This window comes from Gorilla gorilla, chromosome 3 (assembly GCF_029281585.2).
Source record: "Gorilla gorilla gorilla isolate KB3781 chromosome 3, NHGRI_mGorGor1-v2.1_pri, whole genome shotgun sequence".
In the NCBI taxonomy this organism is placed as follows: Eukaryota; Metazoa; Chordata; class Mammalia; order Primates; family Hominidae; genus Gorilla; species Gorilla gorilla.
Genome location: NC_073227.2, coordinates 24,031,165 through 24,051,920, shown reverse-complemented (window position 1 = coordinate 24,051,920; position 20,756 = coordinate 24,031,165). Strand labels below are relative to the sequence as shown.

General features: G+C 38.9%; 1 protein-coding gene and 1 long non-coding RNA gene across 2 annotated transcripts in view; one reads left to right on the top strand and one right to left on the bottom strand.

Annotated features, from left to right (window-relative positions):
- The window catches only part of CD38 (CD38 molecule), a 62,387-nt gene that overhangs the window by 6,432 nt on the left and 35,199 nt on the right, over positions 1–20,756 (bottom strand). Inside the window, exons 2-4 of the mRNA XM_019026042.4 lie at positions 19,963–20,092; positions 11,558–11,693; positions 2,289–2,374 (exon numbers count right to left, since the gene is read on the bottom strand). Coding sequence (XP_018881587.1) covers positions 2,289–2,374; positions 11,558–11,693; positions 19,963–20,092 — 352 coding nt within the window. The remainder of the gene's footprint in view (positions 1–2,288; positions 2,375–11,557; positions 11,694–19,962; positions 20,093–20,756) is intronic.
- Positions 1–20,756, top strand: part of LOC134758299 (uncharacterized) — a 57,506-nt gene that overhangs the window by 27,452 nt on the left and 9,298 nt on the right. The window lies entirely within an intron of this gene.

The following is a 20,756-nucleotide window of genomic DNA, read 5'->3' as shown; positions in this document are numbered from 1 at the left end:
GTCACTTAACTTAACTTCTGAGTCTTAGTTTCTTCACCTTTAATGTAGGGATTTGTCACACTACCTATGGGGATGACTCAATGGGAATGACAGAGGAACGTACTTCAAGGCTTGTCACAGATATGCTGCTATGATTTGAATGTATGTGTTTCTTATGTTGATACCTAAGACCAATGTGATGGTAATAAGTAGTGAGTCCTTTAGGAGATAATTGGGCCCTAAGGGTTCTGCCCTCATGAATGGGATTAACACCCTTATGAAAGGGCTCCAGGGAACTAGCTAGGTTCCTTTAGCCCCTCTGCCTCTGCCATGTAAGGACACAGCAAGAAGGCACCATTTCGGAAGCAGACAGCAGCCTTCACCAGACATTGAATCTGCTGGCACCTTAATCCTGGATTTCCCAAGTATCCAGCACAATGAGAAAATAAAACTCCTGTTTTAAAAAAATTACCAAGTCTCAGATAGTTTATGATAGCAGCACAAATGGACTAAGACTTATGCACTTAACAAATACATTTCCACCTGCCCCAGCTCCTCAGATGTCTAAGTTTAATTTTGAAAGTTGTAATTAGTGTATTGTTACTCCCACCTTCTTCTTTCATTTCTTTCTTCCTTCCTTTCTCTTTTTTTCCCTAATACACTTGAAAAGAAACGTTTCCTTGTCCATTTAACACTGAAGCAACTTACAAGATAAATAAATATACACAGGTAGCTTTGAGTAAAGTCAGAAATAGATGGGGGTATATGTGCACAATGGAATTGTATTCAGGAATTAAAAAATGTATTCCTGGCCAGGTGCAGTGGCTCACCCCTGTAATCCCAGCACTTTGGGAGGCCAAGGTGGGTAGATCACCTGAGGCCAGGAGCTTGAGACAGCCTGGCCAACATAGTGAAACCCTGTCTCTACAGAAAATACAAAAATTAGCCGGGCATGGTGGCCCATGGCTGTAGTCCTAGCACCTTGGGAGGCCAAGGCTGGCGGATCACCTGAGGTCAGGAGTTTGAGACCAGCCTGGCCAACATGGTGAAACTCCGTCTCTACTGAAAATACAAAAATTAGCCGGGCATAGTGGCCCACACCTGCAGTCCCAGCTACTAGGGAGGCTGAGGTAGGAGAATCGCTTGAACTTGGGAGATGGTGGTTGCAGTGAGCCGAGATCACGCCATTGCACTCCAGCCTGGGTGACAGAGCAAGACTCCATCTCAAAAAAAAAAAAAAAAAAAAAGTATTCCTGTCATTTGCAGCAACATGGAAGGAACTGGAGGGCATTATGTTAAGTGAAGTAAGCCAGAAACAGACGGTTAAATACTACATATTCTCACTCATATGTGGAAGCTAAAATTAAGTTGATCTTATAGAAGTAAAAGGAAGAACAGAGGCCACCATAGGCTGAGAAAAGTAGGAGGAGGAGATAGGTAGAGATTTGTTAAAGGATACAAAATTATAGTTAGATAGGAGGAATAAATTCTGGTGTTCAATAACACTGTAGGATGACTATAGTTAATAATATGTAGTTTCAGCTAGCCAGAAGGGGGATATTCAATGCTCCCAACACAAAGAAATGATAAATGTTCGAGATGACAGATATGTTAATTACCCTGATTTCATCACTATACCTTATATGTATCACCACATCACTGTATACCCATAAATACGTAAAATTATTATGTATCAATTTTTTCTAAAAAAATAGGTAGAGGGTGGAGTGGTGAGTTTTTCCCAGCCTAGATTCTGAATCTGGAGTCAGACAGCTTGGGATAAACTCCCACATATGCCTCTTACTAATTCTGTACATTTAGTAGATTCCTTGTTTACTTGTACCTTCACGTTGTTATGTGTTAAATGGTTACAATACTCACGGCACCTGCTTCACAGGGTTCTGGTGAAGATGCAAGTTACTAGTTCATGTAAAAAGATCTGAGGACTGTACCTGCCACATAGTAAGGGGTCTATACATGCAGATTGTTACGACTGTCCCAGGTATCTAAGACTGACTAATACCTGAATCAGAGGATTAAACCAAGCCCCAGGTTCCTGGTAGCCAAAGTCAGAGTGTGTACGTGCAAAGATTCTGCAACTGGAGCCCATGGACCCTCTAAGAATGTTCTAAAATTGGATGTGTAAATTTTCTGGCATGTGCTTCTGAACCTTTTTCTCAGGAATGAATCCTATATTTTCATTCCTAAAAGTATTTGTAATCCAAAAGTGTTAAAACCAAGCACTGACTGGATAACGTCTTAAGTTCTGTGGTCTCCAAAGCTCTAGAATTTCACTACTTGGTACTTACCCTGCGGGAAACCATTTTCCAGAATACCGAAACAGGGTTGTTGCTGCAGTCCTTTCTCCAGTCTGGGCAAGATTGATAGTTTATTTCTAAAAGACATAGTTTGTAGAAAATAAAGTGGAAAACAGAGAGTATAAATAAGCTGTACTCTTCCCTGGCTGTTCAATTATAGTGGAACCATTTTCCAATGTGTCACTGCCAAGACGGAGGCTGGAGAATGGATACATTTTGACCCAATTTAACTAAGTGTCCCCTGAATTCCTTCCAAGTTCTTACCTTATCTTCCAAATCCCAGATGGGAACACAGTGGCAAGTTTTGAGTCATGGTTCTGGGAAATGCTACCAAAAGTTCATCCGACAGAGACAAGCCCTCTAGATTATCCCCAGTCCAGGAAGAATTAGAGGTAAAACCAGTCCTTCAGTGGTTGCTTTTGCCAACTGCTTTTCTGCTTCCTGACAACTCTCTCTTGCTGAGTTTCCTGCCCCACTTCTTAAGTCTTCACCACTTACTCTCAGATGGCCTCAGAGTCTTCCTACACTTGCCCTCATCAAGGCAGTCTTAGCCCTGAGTGAAGTACAATGGACACAGAGCATGAATACATAGTTTCTGTGTCACTTCTCCCAAGGATATCTGCCTTAATGCACATTTATTGAGTTTTAGGTCTTAGAGGTAGAAAGATAAAATAGAAAAATTAGATGGGAACTTTGCCTTCAGAGAGCACATGATATAGTAATTCTAGGAGTCTTGTAATGATTAAATGCTTTAAAACCAAAACCACACAAATAAAAAAGAAACATTCCCATGTGTAGATATAAATAATTATTGTGGAGTCAAAAGGAATTATCTTCCCAACAGAGGTAAAAATGTTGATGGTGGAATGGACATACATTTCATAAGGTGCTTTAAAGTATATATGTTTTCATGAATATAAACCTCTTTTATCTTCACAACGACATCTGGAGAGAATTCATCACCTACTAACTGAAGAGCCCTTGGGCCCTGAAAAACCAGAAGTGATACCCAATTAGTATGTCATGGGCCTTGGGTGAGACTCTGTGAGTTGCTGGCTTCAGGTACAGCCACAGAGAGGTAGAGTACCAACTGGGCTTGGGGTCCCTGATTCCAGGATGTGGCTCTTGGATAGCATTTCTGGGCCTGCCCTGGGCCAGAGGGGAGCCCACTGCTTTGAAGGGTGAGTCCCAGGCCAGGCAGCATTAACCACAAGCTGACTGAAGAGTCCTTGGGCCTTGGAATATTAACAGTACACTGGCAGTACTCCCTGTGGGCCTGTGGTGGTGGTGGCCATGAGGTGAGGCTCCTCCGCCTTAGAAAAGGGGAAGACAGCATGGGAAGGACTGTGTCTTGTGGTTTGAATGCCAGCTTAGTCACAGTACAATGCAATACTAGGTAGACCTCTAAGGTTTTTTACTCTAGTCCCTGGCTTCTGGATGGCACCTCTGGACCAACCCAGGGCCTTGGGAAGCTTGCCAACCTGAAGAGAAGAACACGGGTCTGGCTGGCTTTCTCGCCTACTGATTGTAGAGCCCCAGAGCCTTGAGCAAATATAGATGGCAGCTAGGAAGTGGTTACTGCAGGCCCTGGGCAAGTGCTGTACTGGCTTCAAGTCTTACCCAGCAAAGTCCTAGTTGCGGTGGAGTGTGTCACCAGCTTTATGTGGGTCAGAACAGAAAGAGAGAGACTCTGGGAGAAAGTAAAGGGACTAGAAAAAGAATCTCTGCCTGGTAATCCAGAGAATTCTTCTAGATCTTGTCCAAGACCATCAAGGTGGTACCTCCATGAGTGTGTACAAGACCCACAGCATTACTAGGCTTGCAGGGCCCCCTACAGCAGATACAATGTAGATCACAACATCAGAGTCCTTCAGAATATCTGGAAAGCCTTTCCAAGGACAAGTACAAACAGGCCCAGGTTGTAAAGACTACAATAAATACAATGCCTAGATACAGAAAAATATCTACAAGTATCAAGACCATCCAGAAATACATGACCTCACCGAATGAACTAAATAAGACATCAGAGATCAATCCTGAAGAAACAGAGATATGTGAGACAGAGAATTCAAAATAGCCATGTTGAGGAAACTGAAAGAAATTCAAGAATTCTATCAGGTAAATTTAACAAAGAGATGCAAATAATTAAAAAGAATCAAGTAGAAATTCTGGAGCTGAAAAGTACGAATAACACACTGAAGAATGCATCAGAGTCTTTTTATAATAGAACTGATCAAGCAGAAGAAAGAATTTGTGAGCTTGAAGACAGGCTATTTGAAAATACACAGTCAGAGGAGACAAAAGAAAAAAGAATAAAAAACAATGAAGCACACTGGCAGGATCTAGAAAATTGCCTTAAAAGGGCAAATCCAAGAGTTATTGGCATCAAAGAGGAGGTAGAAAAAGAGATACAGGTAGAAAGTTTATTCAAAGCAATAATAACAGAGAACTTTGCAAACCTAGAGAAAGATATCAATATCCCAAGTACAAGAAGGTTATAGAACACCAAGCAGATTTAACCCAAGAATACTGCCCCAAAGCATTTGATAATCAAACTCCCAAAGGTCCAAGATAAAGAAAGGATCCTAAAAGCAGCAAGAGAAAAGAAACAAATAGCACACAAGGGAGTTTCAGTACATCTGGCAGCAGACTTTTCAGAGGAAACCTTACAGGCCAGATGAGAGTGGCATGACATATTTGAAGTGCTGAAAGACAAAAAAATAAGTTTTTACTCTAGAATAGTATATCTGGTGAAAATATCCTTCAAACTTGAAGGAGAAACACAGACTTTTCCAGACAAACAAAAGGTGAGGGATTTAATTAACACGAGACCTGTCCTAGAAGAAATGCTAAAGGGAGTACTTCAATTAGAAAGAAAAGGATATTAATGAGCAATAAGAAATCATCTGAAGGTACAGAACTCACTGGCAGTAGTAAGTACACAGAAAAGCACAGAATGTTATAACACTGTAACTATGACGTGTAAACTACTCTTGTCTTAAGTAGAAAAACTAAATGATGAGCCAATCAGAAATAATAACTACAATAACTTTTCAAGACATATAAAGTACAATAAGACATAAATAGAAACAACAAAAAGTTTTAAAGTGGGAGAATGAAGTTAAGGTATAGAGTTTGTATTAGCTTTCTGTTTGCTGTCTTTGTTCCTTTATGCAAACTGTGTTAAGTTGTTATCAGCTTAAAATAATGGGATATAAGATACTATTTTTAAGCCTCATGGTAACTTCAAACTCAAAAACATATAACAGTTCCACAAAAAATAAAAAGCAGGAAACTGAAAAAATCACCTTCACTGAAAGGAAGACAGAAAGGAAAGAAAGAAGGAAGAGAAGACCACAAAACAAACAGAAAACAAGTAACAAAATGGCAGGAGTAAGTCCTTACTTAAAAATATAACATTTACATCAAATGTAAATGGACTAAACTCTACAATCAGAAGGCACAGAGTGGCTCAACGGATAAAAATGAAACTAGACCCCTATCTCAAATCACATACAAAAATAAAATCAAAATAGATTAAAGATTTAAATCTAAGACCTCAAACTATGAAACTACTACAAACTACTACAAGAAACCATTGGGGAAACTCTCCATGACATTTGTCTGGGCAAAAAAAAATTATTGAGCAATACCCCATGAGCACAGGCAACCAAAGCAAAATGAACAAACAGGATCACATCAAGTTAAAAAGCTTCTGCACAGCAAAGGAAACAATCAACAAAGTGAAGAGAGAGCCCACAGAATGCGAGAAAATATTTGCAAACTACCCATTCAGGAAGGCATTAAAAACCAGAATAGATAAGTAATTCAAACAACTCTATAGGAAAGAAATCTAATAATCCAATTAAAAATGGGCAAAAGATTTGAATACATTATTTCTCAAAAGAAGACATACAAATGGCAAACAGGCATATGAAAATGTGTTCAAATCATTGACCATCAGATAAATGCAAATTAAAACTATCATGAGATATCATCTCACCCCAGCTAAAATGGCTTTCATCCAAAAGTCAGGCAATAACAAATAATGATGAGGATGTGGAGAAAGGGGAACCCTTGTACACTGTTGGTGGGAATGTGAATTAGTACAACCACTATGGAGAACAGTTTTGAGGTTTCTCAAAAAAATAAAAATAGAGCTATTATATGATCCAGCAATGCCACTGCTGGATATATACCCAACAGAAAGAAAATCAGTCAATGGAAGAGATATCTGCACTCCCATGTTTATTGCAGCACTGTTCACAATAGCCAAGATATGGAAACAATCTAAGTGTCCATCAATAGATAAATGGATAAAGAAAATGTGGTATTTATACAAAATGGAGTACTATTCAGCCACAAAAAAGAATGTGTTCCTGTCATTTGCAACAACATGAATAGAACTGGAGGTCATTATGTTAAATGAAATAAGCTAGACACAGAAAGATAAACATAGGATGTTCTCACTTATTTGTAGCATCCAACAAATCAAAACACTGATCTCATGGACATGGAGAATAGAAAAATGGTTACCAGAGGCAGGGAAGTGTAGCAAGACATTGTGGGGAGGTGGGGATGGTTACCAAAAAATAGTTGGAATGAATAAGACCTACTATTTGATAGCACAATATGGTGACTGTAGTCAATAACAATTTTGTTGTACATTTTAAAACAAGCTTGTCCAGCCCATGGCCCATCGGTCTCACGCAGCCCATGACAGCTTTGAATGCAGCCCAACACATAAGTTCAATTCATAAACTTTCTTAGAAATTAGGAGACTTTTTGCGATTTTTTTTAGCCCATCAGCTGTCATTAGTATTAGTGTATTTTATGTGTGGCCCAAGACAATTCTTCTTCCAGTGTGGCCCAGGGAAGCCAAAAAATTAGACACCCCTGTTTTAAAATAACTAAAAGAATAAAACTGGATTGTTTGTAACACAAAAGATAAATGCTTATGGGGAAAGAGACATTTTTCATGATGCAATTATTATGCACTGTATATCTATATCAAAACATCTCATGTACCCCATATATACACCTATTATGTAAGCACAAAAATTAAAAATTAAAAAACAAACAAAAACAAAATACATAAGGAACTCAAACAACTCAAAAACAAGAAAAAAAAGTCAATTTAAAGGTGGGCAAAGGACCTGAATAGACATTTTTCAAAAGACATACGAATGGCCAACAAATATATTTTAAAATGCTCAAGCTTCCTAATTACTAGGGAAACAAAAATTAAAACCACAATGAGACATCATCTCACACCTGTCAGAAGGGTATAATCAAAAAGATGAAAGATAAATAACAAGTGCTGGCAAGAATGTGAAGAAAGGGGATTATTTGTAGACTATTGGGAAAGTAAATTAGTATACCCATTATGGAAAATGTGATGAAAGTTCCTCAACAAACTAAAAATAGAATACCACCATATGATCCAGCAATCCCACTTCTAGGTATTTACCCAAAAGATTTCAAATCAGTTTGTCAAAGAGATACCTGCTCCCCCATGTTCATCGCAGCACTATTTACAATAGCCAAGATATGGAATCAACCTGAGTCCATCAACAGATGAATGGATAAAGTGTGGTATATATACACAATGGAATACTATTCAGACTTTAAAAAGAAAGAAATTCTGTCATTTGTGACAATATAGATGGAACTAGAAAACAATATGCTAAGTAAAATAAGCGACGCACAGAAAGACAAATGCTGCATGTCCTAACATATATGGAATCTAAAACAATCAAGTTCATAGAAGCAGATAATAGAATGGTGGATACAGAGACCAGAAGTTGGAAGGAATGGGGAGATGATGGTCAAAGAGTACAAAATCTCAGTTAGACAGAAAGGGTTTTTTAAAATATTTATTGCACAGCATGGTGATTGTAGTTAATAATAGTGTGCTGTACATTTCAACATTGCTAAGACAGTAAACTTCACATTTTCTCACTACAAAAAATAAGTATTTGAGGTCGGGCCTGGTGGCTCACACCTGTAATCCCAACACTTTGGGAGGCTGAAGAGGGTAGATCGCTTGAGCCCAGGAGTTCAAGACCAGCCTGAGCAACGTGGTGAAGCCCCGTCTCTAAAAAAAATACAAAAAATTAGCCAAGTGTGGTGGCAGGCACCTGTAGTCCCAGCTACCTGGGAGGCTAAGGTGGGAGGACCACCTGAGCCTGGTAGGTCAAGGTTGCAGTGAATTGTGATTGCACCACTGCACCTCAGCCTGGGTGACAGAGTGAGACCCTGTCTCAAAAACTAAAAAAAGTATTTGAGGCGGTGGATATGTTAATTAGCTTGATTTAATTATCCCACATTGTATTCATAAATTCATTTTTCACCCCACAAATACATACAATTATAAATTGTCGACTTAGAATAAAAATTAAATAAATACATACACATCAGGAACTTGAAAGATAATCTACAAAATAAGAAGAAATTAAAAATTGAGGCCAAAGTATTAGAATGTAGATAAATAAAACTACATATACATAATTCAATTTAAAAGAAGGCAAAAATAAGGAACTCTGAACTGTAAATAAATCAGTTCTTAAAAATAAATTATTTCATTTTCTCTACTTTATTTCAAGAAAAATTGAACAAATTAAAAAATAAAACAAAAGGAGAGAAGTCTACTGTAAATACATTTAAAAGCTAACTGTTAAATGAATGACCAATAAAACAGTCATTGTTAAAAGGGAAATTTAAAAAGGAAAACATGGAACATGGGAAAAAAATGTAAAATCTAAAAAAAAAATGGAAAAACATATTTATATTACCATATTCTAGGTGGGAAGACTCAGATCTAAATATGGAAAATATTTTAAACATTGTGAAAGTAAAAATAGGTGAAAATACAGAAGAATGCTTCTCTAAGAAAATCTTTTTAAGGAAGATATGAAACACAGAAGCTATAAGGAAGAGAACAGAGAGGTTTTCTGCATTTCTGGGTGGCAGAAGACAGACCATAAACACCGTGTAAAGTCCAAAATAAGAAAAATATATTCACCAACTTGAGCCAGAAAGTGGGCAGAAAAACATGGCAGTTAAGAGCAAAGTTTCTCAAGTTAGTCTGAGAAACTTTGCTTCTTGCTTTGCCACTTACTGGCTGGCAAATTACTTAACTCCATGCCTCAGACTTCCTGTCTCTAAAATGGGATCACCATATGACCTCATGGGGCCGTGGAGGATTAAATGAGTGACTACTTACGTAGCACATGGAACACTGGCACTTTGTAAGTACTTAATACACAGTAGCTCTTATTAATTTATAAAGAACTTCTACTAATTAGAAAATAATAGATACCGCAGTACAGATGGTCAAAATATATGAACTGCCAGCTGACAGAAGAAACAGAAAATCTACCGTTTATGTATATATAATAGCCTCACCATCAAAGAACTTCACACTAAATTGAGGTATTATTTTCTTCTGAAATGAGCCAAAAATTTTAAAGTAACAATACCTGGTGTTAGTGGGGATATAGGTAAATAAACTATCTCATATACATTCTTTTTTTTTCTTTTTTTAGTATAAAATACAGATGGGGTCTTAGTATGTTGCCCAGGCCGTTCTTAAACTACTGGGCTCAAGTGATCCTCCCTCCTCCACCTCCCAAAGTGCTGGGATTGCAGGTATGAACCACTGTGCCTGGCCTCATATATACTCTTGATGAGGGTATAGTTACCATCTTTTAAATGACATGTTATCAGTTCTATTACAATTTATCCTTTAACATTGAAGTTTCATTTATAAAAATTTATCGTTCAAGTATGCAGGTATGTGTATGTGTGTGTGCGCGCACACAAAAGTGTTTCTTACAATAATGACATAATAGCAACCAAAACTAAAGCAACTTAATATCCATTAATAGGATTCTTAATGATAAAGCCTTTTAAAAGAGGATAGCTATCTTTATACCTACCAATTTTAAGTGAATAAAGCAAGTTGCACAACAGCATGTGTACATTTTAAATATATATGTTTACATTAGCATAGGAAAAGTCTGGAAAGATCTGTATCAAATTGCTGATAATAGTTACCCTTTCAGAAGTGATGTGGAGGTAGGAGGTGAAGGGAAAATTCAGAGTGACATTTGCTTTTTGCTTTTATGCATTTCTGTAATGTGCAAGTATTTTTTTTTCAAATAATCATGCTTTATTTTTGTAATTGAAAATAATGCAAACCTGGGACAAAGAAGCTATAATAAGATAAGCTTTTAAAAACAAACAATGAAAAGTAGTAAAAATAAGAATAAAACTATATAAAGTAAAAATATCCACCATATAAACAAAAAGAAAAAAAAAAGAAGTGAAAACTGCAGTAGGGTTTTGGTTGTAGGAAATCCCTTCCCCTGGTGAGGTGTTGAGTCTTTCTGGGCAGGATAAGGCTACATCTGAAAAATGATGGCAAAGCCAGTGCCTGAGATGGAAGAGTCCAGTCCATGGCTACTGTGATGATTCTGAAGAGCAAGAACCTTGGTCTAGGTCCCACTGAGACCTCATCCTGTTCTAGACTTCTTTGGACCTGAATGATGACCTTACAGAGAGCAAAATACCAAGAATTCGGAAGCAGGCTATGTGAGCACTCAAAAGAAGGGAATTAGGGAGCATGGGCAATCCCCAACTCTGAAGTCAATTTTTCAAGAAAACAGGGAATGCTACTTTATATCAGCCTGAGTTGCCATTAAGCGTAGTGCTATAGTTTGGATATTTAACTCTCCAAACCTTATGTTGAAATTCGACCCCCAATGTTGGAGCTCGGGACTAGTAGGAGGTGTTTGGGTCATAGGGATGATCCTGCACGAATGGCATGGTGCTGTCCTTATAGTAATGAGTTCTTACTCTATTAGTTCCCAGGACAGCTGGTCATTACAAACAGCCTGGCACCTCCCCTGACCTCTCCTTGCTTTCGTCCCTCACCATGTGATCTCTGTAAATGCCAGCTCCCCTTCCCCTTCTCCATGAGTGGAAACAGCCTCAGGCCTTCACCCGAAGTGGATGCTGGTGCCCTACTTCTTGTACAGCCTGCATAACTGTGAGTCAAATAAACCTCTTTTCTTTATAAATTACCCAGCCTCAGGTATTCCTTTATAGCAACACAAATGGACTAATATAAGTATAGATGGCATCAGGATGGGTGCCTGTAGCTCTGTCCTCCACACTAATCATTCAGGGCCCCCAGCAGAACTCACTCTGTTCACCCTCCACAACCCTGGGCAATCCCACAGGGCCCAGAGCCTCACCGGAAGTGTTGAATTCACCACACCATGTGAGGTCATCAGCAAGGTAGCCTAGCAGCGTGTCCTCCAGGGTGAACATGTCCCGCTGGACCTGTGTGAACTGATGGGCCAGATCTTTTATTCTGCTCCAAAGAAGAATCTAAGAAAGAATAAATACAATCTATTACTGAGATCAATTTAGCATGTCAAAAAAAATTAATCCACAGTTTTGTAAATGAAAAAAAAACAGCATATCAAAGTAAATCACCCATAGTAAGAGTAAGAATTGTAAGCATCAATGATTTCTGTGTGCAGGTGAGTGAGGGAGAGAGAGTGTGTGTGTGTGTGTGTATGTGTGTGTGTTCTAGGTCACAATGTAAATAAATCTTTTATTCTAGGTTGCAGTCAAAAAAGTCTGAAAGCCACTGATCAAAATCTTATAATCAACATGGGATCACATATGGAGGTGGCATCAGAGAGTTACAATATTCCTAAGGTTATCTCCAAAAAAACTTTGTCTACATGCTATTTTCAGGAAGATGTGCTATTTGATTCTTAAAGAACTATATAACCCCTTCCAAATTCCCTAAATATTCCCTACCCCTACCAAAAAAAATACAATAGATTTTTAAATTTAAGGGTCCCTCTTAAAGGTACAGGGAGTCAAAGTTCAGAATTATATTCTGTTTTATGAATCTATTATTTTTATTTTTATTTTAAATAAAATGTATATCCAGGGTATGTATATCCTGGGCATGTATATCCAGGGTATACATGCAGGATGTGCAGGTTTGTTACATAGGTAAATATGTGCCATGGGTTTGCTGCACCTATTAACCCATCACCTAGGTATTAAGCCAAGTATGCATTAGCTGTTTGTCCTAATGTTCTCACTCCCCTCACCCCAACCCCAACAAGCTACAGTGTGTGTTTTCCCCCTCCTGGTGTCCATGTGTTCTCACTGTTCAGCTCCCACTTATAAGTGAGAACATGCGGTGTTTGCATGTTCCTGTGTTAGTTTGCTGAAGATGTGGCTTCTGGCTCCATCTATGTCCCTACAAAGGACATGATCTTGTTCCTTTTTATGGCTGCATAATATTTCATGGTGTATACGTACCACATTTTCTTTATCCAGCCTATCACTGATGGCCATTTGAGTTGATTCCATGTCTTTGCTATTGTGAATGGCACTGCAATGAACATATGCATGCACATATCTTTATAACAGAATGATTTCTATTATACCCAGTAATGGGATTGCTGGGTCAAATGGTATTTCTAGTTCTAGATCTTTGAGGAATTGCCACACTCTCTTCCACAATGGTTGAACTAATTTACATTCCCACCAACAGTGTAAAAGCATTTCTATCTCTCCACAATCTCACCAGCATCTGCTGTTTCTTGACTTTTTAATAATGCCATTCTGACTGGCATGAGATTGTGGTTTTGATTTGCATTTCTCTAATGACCAGTGATGTTGAGCTTTTTTTCATGTTTGTTGGCCACGTGGATGTCTTCTTTTGAGAAGTGTCTGTTCATGTTCTTTGCCCACTTTTTGATGGGGCTGTTTATTTTTTTCTTGTAAATTTGTTTAAGTTCTTTGTAAATTCTGGATATTAGACCTTTGTCAGAAGGATAGATTTCAAAAATCTTCTCCCATTCTGCAGGTTTTCTGTTCACTCTGATAGTTTCTTCTGCTGTACAGAAGCACTTTAGTTTAATTAGATCCCATTTGTCAATTTTTGCTTTTGTTACAATTGCATTTGGCAATTTCATAATGAAATCTTTGCCTGTGCCTATGTCCCAAATGATATTGCCTAGATTTTCTTCTAAGGTTTTTATAGTTTTGGGTTATACATTTAAGTCTCTAATTCATCTTAATGTTTGTATGAGTTGCAAGGAAGGGGTCCAGTTTCAATTGTCTGCATATGGCTAGGTAGTTCTCAAGCACCAGTTATTAAATGTGGATTCCTTTCCCCATTGCTTGTTTTTGTCAGGTTTGTCAAAGATCAGATGGCTGCAGATGTGTAGTTTTATTTCTGAGATCTCTACTCTGTTCTATTGGTCTATGTGTTTATTTTTGTACAAGTACCATGCTATTTTGGCATCTGTAGCCTTGTAGTGCAGTTTGGAGTTGGGTAGCATGATGCCTCCAGCTTTGTTCTTTTTGCTTAGGATCATCTTGGCTATATGAGCTTTTTTGGTTCCATATGAATTTTAAAATAGTTTCTTCTAATTCTGTGAAGAATGTCAATAGTAGTTTAATGGGAATAGCACTGAATCTATAAATTACTTTGGGCAGTATGGCCATTTTCACGATATTGATTCTTCCTATCCATGAGGAAGGAATGTTTTTCTATTTGTTTGTGTCCTTTCTGATTTCCTTGAGCAGTGGATTATAGGTGTCCATGAAGAGGTCCTTCACTTCCTTTGTTTGCTGTATTCCTAGGTATTTTATTCCCTTTGTGAATGGGAGTTCATTCATGATTTGGCTCTCTGCTTGTGTGTTGTTGGTGTACAGGAATGCTTGTGATTTTTGCACATTGATTTTGTATCCTGAGACTTTGCTGAAGTTGCTTATCAGCTTAAGAAGCTTTGGGGCTGAGACGATGAGGTTTTCTAGTTATAGGATCATGTCATCTGCAAACAAAGACAATTTTATTTCCTTTTTTCCATTTGAATAGACTTTATTTCTTTCTCTTGCCTGATTGCCCCGGTCAGAACATCCAATACTATGTCGAATAGGAGTGGTGAGAGAGGACATCCTTGTCTTGTGCCGGTTTTCAAGGGGAATGCTTCCAGCTTTTGCCCACTCAGTATGATATTGCTTGTGGGTTTGTCATAAATGGTTCTTATTATTTTGAGGTATGTTCCTTTGATACCTAGCTCATTGAGAGTTTTTAACGTGAAGGGATGGTGAATTTTATCGAAGGCCTTTTCCGCATCTATTGAGATAATCATGTGGTTTTTGTCTTTAGTTCTCTTTATGTAATGAATTACATTTATTGATTCATGTACGTTGAACCTGCCTTGCATCCTGAGGATGAAGCCAACTTGATCATGGTGGATAAGCTTTTTGATGTGCTGCTGGATTCAGTTTGCCAATATTTTGTTGAGAATTTTTGTATTGATGTTCTTCAGGATATTGGCCTGAAGTTTTCTTTCTTTCTTTTTTTTTTTAAATCTCTGCCAGTTTTTATTATCAGGATGATGCTAGTCTCATAAAATGAGTTAGGGAGGAGTCCTTCCTTTTCAATTTTTTGGAACAGTTTCAGAAGAAAGGGTATCAGCTCCTCTTTGTAAATCTGGTAAAATTAAGTTATAAATCTGTCTGGTCCTGGGCTTTTTTTTTGGTTGGTATTTATTACTGCCTCAATTATAGAACTTGTTATTGGTCCTGAAGTTGGTTCAGGAACTCAATTTCTTCCTGGTTCAGTCTTGGGAGGGTGTATGTATCCAGAAATTTATTCATTTCTTCTAGATGTTCTAGTTTATTTGCATAGAGGTATTTATAGTATTCTCTGATGGTTGTTTGTATTTCTGTGGGATCGGTGGTGATATCCCCTTTATCATTTTATTGTATCTATCTGATTCTTCTCTATTTTCTTTATTAGTCTAGCTAGCGATCCATCTATTCTATTAATTTTTTTTCAAAAAACCACCTCCTGCATTCATTTTTTTTTTTTTGGAAGGGATTTTTGTGTCTATCTCCTTCAGTTCTGCTCTGAGCTTGGTTATTTCTTGTCTTCTGCTAGCTTTGGGATTTGTTTTCTCTTGGTTCTCTAGTTCTTTTAGTTGTGATGTTAGGATGTCAATTTGATATCTTCCTAGCTTTTTGATGTGGGCATTTAGCGCTATAAATTTCCCTCTTAACACTGTTTTAGTTGCATCCCAGAGATTCTGATACATTGTCTCTTTTTTCCTATTAGTTTCAAAGAACTTCTTAATTTCTGGCTTAATTTTATTATTTACCCAGGAGTCATTCAGGAGCAGGTTGTTCAATTTCCATGTAATTGCATGGTTTTCAGTGAGTTTCTTAATCTTGAGTTCTAATTTGATTGTGCTGTGGTCTGTGAGATTGTTTGTTATGATTTTAGTTCTTCTGCATTTGCTGAGGAGTAATTTACTTCCAATTGTGTGATCAATTTTAGAGTAGATGCCATGTAGCACCAATAATAATGTATATTCTGTTGCTTTGGCATGGAGAGTTCGGTAGATATCTATCAGGTCCACTTGATCCTGAGCTGAGTTCAGGTCTTGAATATCTTTGCTAATTTCCTGTCTTGATGATCTGTCTAATATTGACAGTGGGATGTTAAATTCTCCCACTATTATTGTGTGGGTATCTAAATCTCTTTGAAGGCCTCTAAGAACTTGTTTTATGAATCTCGGTGTTCCTGTATTGGGCACATATATATTTAAGACAGTTTGCTCTTCTTGTTGAATTTACCCCTTTATCCTTATGTAATACCCTTCTTTTTCTTTTTTGATCTTTGTTGGTTTAAAGTCTGTTTTGTCATAAACTAGGACTGTAACCCCTGCTCTTTTCTGTTTCCCATTTGCTTGGTAAATATTCCTCCATCCCTTTATTTTGAGCCTATGTGTGTCTTTGCATGTGAGATGGGTCTCTTGTATACAGCACACCAATTGATCTTGACTATCCAGCTTGCCATTCCATGTCTTTTAGTTGGGACATTTAGCCCATTTACACTTAAGGTTAATTTGTTATGTGTGAATTTGATCCAGTTATCATGATGCTAGCTGGTTATTGTGAAGATTTGTTTATGTAGTTGCTTCATAGTGTCATTGGTCTGTGTACTTCGGTGTGTTTCTGTAGTGGCTGATAATGGTTTTTCCTTTCCATATTTAGTGCTTCCTTCAGGAGCTCTTGCAAGGCAGGCCTGGTGGTGATGAATTCCCTTAGCATTTGCTTGTCTGAAAAAGATTTTATTTCCCCTTCATTTACGAACTTAGTTTGGCTAGATATGAAATTCAAGGTTGGAAATTCTTTTCTTTAAGAATGTTGAATATTGACCCCCAATCTCTTCTGGCTTGTAGGTTTCTGCTGAGAGGTCTGCTGTTAGTCTAATTGGCTTCCCTTTATAGGTGACCTGGAGAATCTGATGATTATGTCTCTTGGGGTTGATCTTCTCATGGAGTATCTTACTGGGGTTCTCTGGATTTGCTGAATTTGAATGTTGGCCCGTCATGCTAGGTTGAAAAAGTTCTCCTGGATGATATCCTGAAGTGTGTTTTCCAACGTGGTTTCATTCTTCCTGTCTCTTTCAGGTACCCCAATCAGTCATAGGTTCTTTTTACGTAATCCCATAGTTCTCAGAGGTTTTACTTGTTCCTTTTCATTCTTTTTTCTCTAATCTTGTCTGCCTGTCTTATTTCAGCAAGATAGTCTTCAACCTCTGATATCCTTTCTTCTGTTTGGTCTATTTGGTTATTGATACTTGTGTTTACATCGTGAAGTTCTCATGTTGTGTTTTTCAGCTCCATCAGGTCATTTATGTTCCTCTCTAAACCAGTTATTCTGGTTAACAGCTCCTATGTTTTATCATGATTCTTAGCTTCTTTGCAGTGGGTTAGAACATACTCCTTCAGCTCAGTGAATTTCATTATTACGCATCTTCTGAAGCCTACTTCTGTCAATTCATCCACCTCAGCCTCAGCCCAGTTCTTTTTTTTTTTTTTTAACATTGGGTAAATGTAGCTAGTATCTTTAGTTTTTTTATACTTTAAGTTCTGGGTTACATGTGCAGAATGTGCAGTTTTGTTACATAGGTATATACATGCCATGGTGGTTTGCTGCACCCATCAACCCGTCACCTATGTTAGGTATTTCTCCTAATGTTATCCTCCCCTAGCACCCACCCTCTACAGGCCCCAGTGTGTGATGTTCCCCTCCCTGTGTCCATGTGTTCTCATTGTTCAACTCCCACTTATGAGTGAGAACATCTGGTGTTTGGTTTTCTGATCTTGTGATAGTTTGCTGAGAATGATAGTTTCCAGCTTCATCCATGTGCCTGCAAATGACATGAACTCATCTCTTTTTAGGGGCCTCAGCACTGTTCTATGCCCTTGTTGGACATGTGTTAAGATCATCTGGAGGAGAAGAGGCACACTGGCTTTTTGAGTTTTCAGCATTTTTGTGCTTATTCTTTCTCATCTTCATGCATTTATCTACCTTTGATCTTTGAGGCTACTGACCTTTGGATGGGTTTTTGTGGGGTCTTTTTCATTGATGTTGTTGCTTTCTGGTTTTTCTTTTAGCAATCAGACCCTTTCTTCCATACGACTGCTGCAGTGTGCAGGAGGTCTACTCCAGACCCTATTCACCTGGGTTCCTCCCACACCTGAAGGTATCACCAGTGGAGGCTACAGAACAGCAAAGATGACAGCCTTCTCCTTCCTTTGGAAGCTTCATTCCAGAGGGGCACGGGCCTGATGCCAGCCGGAGCTCTCCTGTATCAGGTGTCTCTTGACCCCTGTTGGGTGGTCTCTCCCAGTCAGGAGACACAGGGGTCAGGGACCCACTTGAGGAGGCAATCTGTCCTTTAGCAGAGTTGGTGTGCTGTGCTGGGAGAATCCCTCTTGTCAGGATCAGCTGCTGTCTTCAGAGCCAGCAAGCAGGAACGATTAAATCCACTGAAGCTGCGCCCACAGCTGCCCCTTCCGCCAGGTGCTCTGTCGCAGGGAGATGGAGGTTTTGTCTGTAAGCCCCTGACTGGGGTTGTTACCTTTCCTTCAGAGATGTCCTGCCCAGTGAGGAGGAATCTAGAGAAGCAGTCTGGCCACAGCCACGTTGCCACACCCAGTCCAGACTTCCCAGCCTCCTTAGCACTGTCAGGGGAAAACCGCCTATTAAAGCCTCAGTAATGGCGGATGCCCCTCCCCCCACCCAGCTCCATCATCCCAGGTCAACTTCAGACTGCTGTGCTGGCAGCAAGAATTTCAAGCCAGTGGTTCTTAGCTTGCTGGGCTCTGTGAGAGTGAGACCCACTGAGCGAGACCACTTGGCTCCCTGGCTTCTGCCCCCTTTCCAGGGGAGTGAACGGTTCTGTCTCACTGGGGTTTCAGGCGCCACTGGGGTACGAAAAAAACTCCTGCACCTAGCTTGGTGTCTGCCCAAACAGCGGCTCAGTTTTGTGCTTGAAACCCAGGGCCCTGGTGGTGTAGACACATGAGGAAACCTCCTCATCTCAGATGGAAATGCAGAAATCACCCACCTTCTGCGTTGGTCTCACTGGGAGCTGCAGACTGGAGCTGTTCCTATTCAGCCATCTTGGCCCCTCCCCCTATTCATTCTTAATGGGAGTCAGTGAAGGATACTGGTTTAAAGCATAGGCCCTAAAATCCCAGTCCTTATTGAAGCCCAGCATCATCATCACTTATCAGGTGTTTCACCTTGAGCAACCAAAACATCACTAAGCCCCACTTTCTACACCTGTAAAATGGTAATGATAATGACTGAAATAAACTAATGGGGTGCTAGGGAAATTAACAGAGATAAATGCCAGTAAATTGCTTAGCATACTATCCATCGCATAGTCACTTATTTGACAAATGTCAGCCTGGGTTATTATTTGCCAAACACCTTCTCTGCATAGGGCATCATGCCTAGTGAATGGAGAAGTTTCACAATGACTCCAGCTCACTAACAATGGAATGAGAGGCTGTAATTTCTGGATGGATTTAAGGGCTTCACAAAGAAAATTTTAGGCACGTGGAATTTTGCCTTAAACATTGACTACAGAAAAGGTGCACTCTGATAGACCTTTTCCAATGTAACCAATGTATTAGAATCCAGGCCTCTGTGGCTCCAAGTCTCATACCATTTACATTTAACCTGGTCACTTTGAAGCCTGTCAAACTTGGGCAACACTGGTCACCTAAACACACCAAGCCTCAGTTTTCTCATTGGTGAAATTGGGATGCTGACACCTGACCTGCCCATTCCAGAGAATGGCTATGAAGGCCTAAGAAAATAAGGATTAGGAGAGTCTTTTGTAAGCAAGAAAAAGAAGAAGCACTCTGCAAGTGTAACTTGGCATTGCTATTATTACTACTACTGCTATTATTATCATAGGTCAGAGGAAAGTTTTGTTATTATACAGGTCATGTTAATTTGTTTGTCTGAGTTGGGTTTGGTGTTAGGTTTTTTCTGCCTAGTTTTTGGCCAAATCCCCTTTCCTATTTCTGTATCCCCATTTCTCTCTCTTATCTCCCTTCTCCAGATATCCTAAATCTTAATTATATCATGGCCCCTCAATGGCCCGCAAATTCCATTCCTACCAACCACACTTAACACTATAATGTCTGGATTTTTCCTCTTCCTTCATTCTAATCAAAATTTGGACCTATGAATTGTTACCATTGGCTTTTATCCCTAGTTTTAAAATCAATGGCATGCCCCCAATTACCTTGTTGCAAGGTACGGTCTGAGTTCCCAACTTCATTAGTGGCTGATAGTCTTCTTCAGTAATGTTGCAAGGATGTTTTGAAATAAATGCACCCTTGAATGCATCCCATACACTTTGGCAGTCTACATGTCTGAGATAAAACACAGAAAATAAAACATAAATTATTTGATTTTAAAAATATTTTTGGAGCATAATTATCTTTTAGAATCTTATTTAGGAAGCATCTATTATATGCCAGGTAGTTCATACATATTATCTCGTCTAACATGCAGTCTACCAGGGGTACAAAGAGGAGCTGGTACCATTCCTTCTGACACTATTGCAAACAATAGAAAAAGAGGGACTCCTCCATAAGTCATTTTATGAGGCCAATATCATCCTAATACCGAAACCTGGCAGAGACACAATAAAAAAAGAAAATTTCAGTCCAATATCCCTGATGAACATCGATGCAAAAATCCTCATTAAAATACTGGCAAACTGAATCCAGCAGCACATCAAAAAGCTTATCCACCACGATCAAGTTGGCTTCATCTCTGGGATGCAAGGCTGGTTCAACAAACACAAATCAATAAACATAATCCATCACATAATCAGAACCAATGAAAAAAACCACATGATTATCTCAATGGATGCAGAAAAGTCCTTCAATAAAATTCAACATCCCTTCATGCTAAAAACTCTCAATAAACTAGGTATCGATGGAACATATCTCAAAATAATAAGAGCTATTTCTGAAAAACCCGTAACCCATATCATACTAAATGGGCAAAAGCTGGAAGCATTCCTATCGA